The sequence below is a fragment of the Priapulus caudatus genome, unplaced genomic scaffold (genome assembly GCF_000485595.1).
Source record: "Priapulus caudatus unplaced genomic scaffold, Priapulus_caudatus-5.0.1 Scaffold188, whole genome shotgun sequence".
In the NCBI taxonomy this organism is placed as follows: domain Eukaryota; kingdom Metazoa; phylum Priapulida; class Priapulimorpha; order Priapulimorphida; family Priapulidae; genus Priapulus; species Priapulus caudatus.
The window spans coordinates 342,354-345,448 of NW_014577249.1; the positions used below are offsets into that span (position 1 = coordinate 342,354).

Sequence of the window (3,095 nt, forward strand, 5' to 3'; positions counted from 1 at the left end):
CTATTAGTATTACTATTAGTATTACTATTAGAGTAACTATAGTTCAAGGATAGAGATGATGTCCAGATTGAGACATGTCATTTTCGTAAATGTGGGGGTAGGCCCTTTAAAATCAACAGGGGTGTTCGGTGTTGTTTGTTCATTTCCACCGAGAAACATTATGTCACTTCACAGGAAGTGTGCAAAAAACTGCTTTTCAGCGAGACTACTCGCCCGTTTCCCACTGTTTCCCACCATTGCTACTATTATACGCGCCGTCTTCGTTCTCCTGACTAATTGCTGTTAGCCATCTGTCTCTCCTCTCGGGCTACGGCAGCTCAAAGAATGATCGTTTTTTGTCACTTGAAAGACTGTGATTGCGGCATCCAAACACCACATAATTCCTTGGCACTATGCCGTATATATGCGCTGCGTGCGGTGCGTTACTACGGTTTGTTTTCATCGGCTCGAATCTACATCCGGTCAAATAGTCAAAAGTTCCCGGATGTCCGCCCCCACCTATATGCCCGGCAGCCGGGCACGGTCTTCGTTTTCCTAAATGCCCGGCAGTTCCTAACCCTAACTCTAACCCTAACTCTAACCCTAACCCTAACCCTAATCCTAACTCTAACCCTAACCCTTGTTTACTTGAGATAACGCTAAAAATTAAAAAACTGCCAGGCATTTAGGAAATCGAAGACCGTGCCCGGCAGCCGTCAGATATATGCCGGCTGCCGGGCATATAGGACATATAGCCACTCTGTATTACTATTACTAGTATTAGTATTACTATTACTAGTATTAGTACACATTCACATTCACATTTTCAACAGTCAAGACTTCAACCTTCAAACGCAGTCATTTTTCGTGTTCCTCTGTTTTTTCTTAATAGTGGTGGTTGTATGTGTCCCTTACTGCCTCGCAACCACCAAAGACTGTATACAATAAATTATTATGAAATTACTATATTTTTAGTCACTACACTAAATTTAGTGTAGTAATCGTGCAATGTCTAGAAATGGTTGTTTGCCGAAAGTAGATGGGTTCCGAAGACCCATGGCTGGCAATAAAGATTTAGTGCAAGCATGGCGCAAGCTATCGGAGCTTGTCGGAGCCCAGTCTACGTCGGCCTTTGAGATCCGGTTAAAAGCTATTTAACAATTCAGAATAAAAATACTCATATTTTATAAATCAAAATATAAAAACATTTGTGCATTATATTTACATTTTGTACATTTTTTAGCATTAAATATAATTTTTTTAATTTTAATTGAACACATGTTTATTTATTATTCTACACTCTTATATAATTGTTGCTAAATCAGCTGGCAGTTTTCTACTAATTGATCAACTGACAAATCAGAAGGCGTGTTACATTTTTCGATGACAATATGGCTGCTTCCATGGAGAATAACGTGCATCCGAAAATTGGACCAGATATATCCGTATTTATGAAAGGAGGCAGTAATATGCTAGGATTCCGTCCGTTATTTTCGCGTGACTCAAAGTAGGCTTCTCGTATAATAACTTTTGTATGATATTGCGTTTTTGTTACCATTGTATTGTCGGCCGTATTCCGGCGTTGTATTGTAATGTCGATTTGGCAACGGCAATCCAACGCTATCACCCGGTATCACTATCAGTATCACTATCAGGTCACACACGACACGTCAATACATGATTAATTTTATGATTCTTTTCAGCAGCTACGAAATAGATATGTATATCAACACACACGCATTCATGCATGTAATTATATATGTTCTCTACTTATAAGTTATATATTATTAATATATGACATGTGTTGAAGTATAGATTGCATCGGCCCAAGGATAGAGAACATGGGTCCCAATAATAAAACCAATGTGCCTAAACCTAACCCTAACCCTAACCCTAACCATAACCCTAACCTATTATATTGATATAATATTATATTTATATTGATGTAAATGACATTGGTTTTATTGGGACCCATGTTCTCTATGATCTATCCTTGAACCGCATTTGTGCATGTAAGTTGTAACGCCTCTCTTGTTGGGTTACATTATTCTTGACAGACAACTGAATATAGACAACCACGGACAATTGAAACCAGCGGCAGATTATGTGCGGAAATTTCTGGTGATTCGAAACAATAATATTTAGAAAATTCCAAAAGGCGGTTAGTTGAATAAGTTCCCGCCGATTTCGCGTGAAATCTCGTGTGAAATCTCGAATGGTAAATAAAATTATTAGTTGATGAGGTTCCCGCCGATTTCGCGTGAAATCTCGTGTGAAATCTCGAATGGTAAATATAATAAGATAAGATAGAACAGCTTTATTGTAAAGCCAACCGTTTGTATCTTGTATCTTGCATTTCGACGTAGTTTCACAACTTCTAAGGAACTGTGCCGAAGAAGAAGTCAAAGTTAATGCAATTGATAGCTCTGCACTGCGGTCATATCGTCAACAACGACATCAAAATGTAATTTGCTCTCTGTATCTGATATTCACTGATTTTACAATTACTGACGCACACTGTTGCCACGGTCCCTCACCGTGTCAGGTCAGTACGGCTCATAGGGTCTATTTCCCCCAGGGCGAAGCTAGTAATTCGGACCCACCGTAGTTTGGACCCAACAATTCAGACCCACTTTTAGTAATTTGGACCCACTTTGGTAATTTGGACCCACCACATTTTCGAGCCAATTTTTAACTGATGTATTTCTAATATTCATTATAACAGTATAATAATACATATTTAGATACTTCCTTATAGCAACGTCTGTTAGAGGCTTACTTAGTAAACAATTATCGCGAGCTGTTTTTGAACGATTGATGTTGAATTTGGTGGGTTTTGAGCGTATCAGAGTATGTATAATTGCACGCTTAGATTTAATATATTGAGTTATAGGTAGATGATAGGTAGAGGATTTCGTAGGTAGAGATAGTTGAGTATTATAATATAGGTAGACTAAGGCAAGCAAATGTTTAATTTCGTGTTTTGAGCGTGTCTAACTCCTGTACCGTGTACGTCTACGACTAAGGGTAAGACTATAAGAGTAAGACTAAACTCAATGACATGGTTACAAGTTAAAAACACATACATAGTTTACAAGTATCTTGATCTTGTTATA

The 3,095-nt window shown here is 38.2% G+C and overlaps 2 protein-coding genes across 3 annotated transcripts in view; one reads left to right on the forward strand and one right to left on the reverse strand.

Annotated features, from left to right (window-relative positions):
• LOC106806986 (ATP-dependent RNA helicase DDX1-like) overlaps window positions 1-1,045 on the reverse strand; it is a 29,379-nt gene extending 28,334 nt beyond the window's left edge. Inside the window, 1 exon segment of the mRNA XM_014809182.1 lies at window positions 826-1,045. Coding sequence (XP_014664668.1) covers window positions 826-841 — 16 coding nt within the window. The 5' untranslated portion in view covers window positions 842-1,045.
• Window positions 1,046-1,370: 325 nt separating this feature from the next.
• LOC106806978 (WD repeat-containing protein 75-like) overlaps window positions 1,371-3,095 on the forward strand; it is a 12,340-nt gene continuing 10,615 nt past the window's right edge. For both annotated transcript variants that reach the window (XM_014809170.1, XM_014809171.1), the window contains exon 1: window positions 1,371-1,486. In XM_014809170.1, coding sequence (XP_014664656.1) covers window positions 1,371-1,486 — 116 coding nt within the window. The remainder of the gene's footprint in view (window positions 1,487-3,095) is intronic.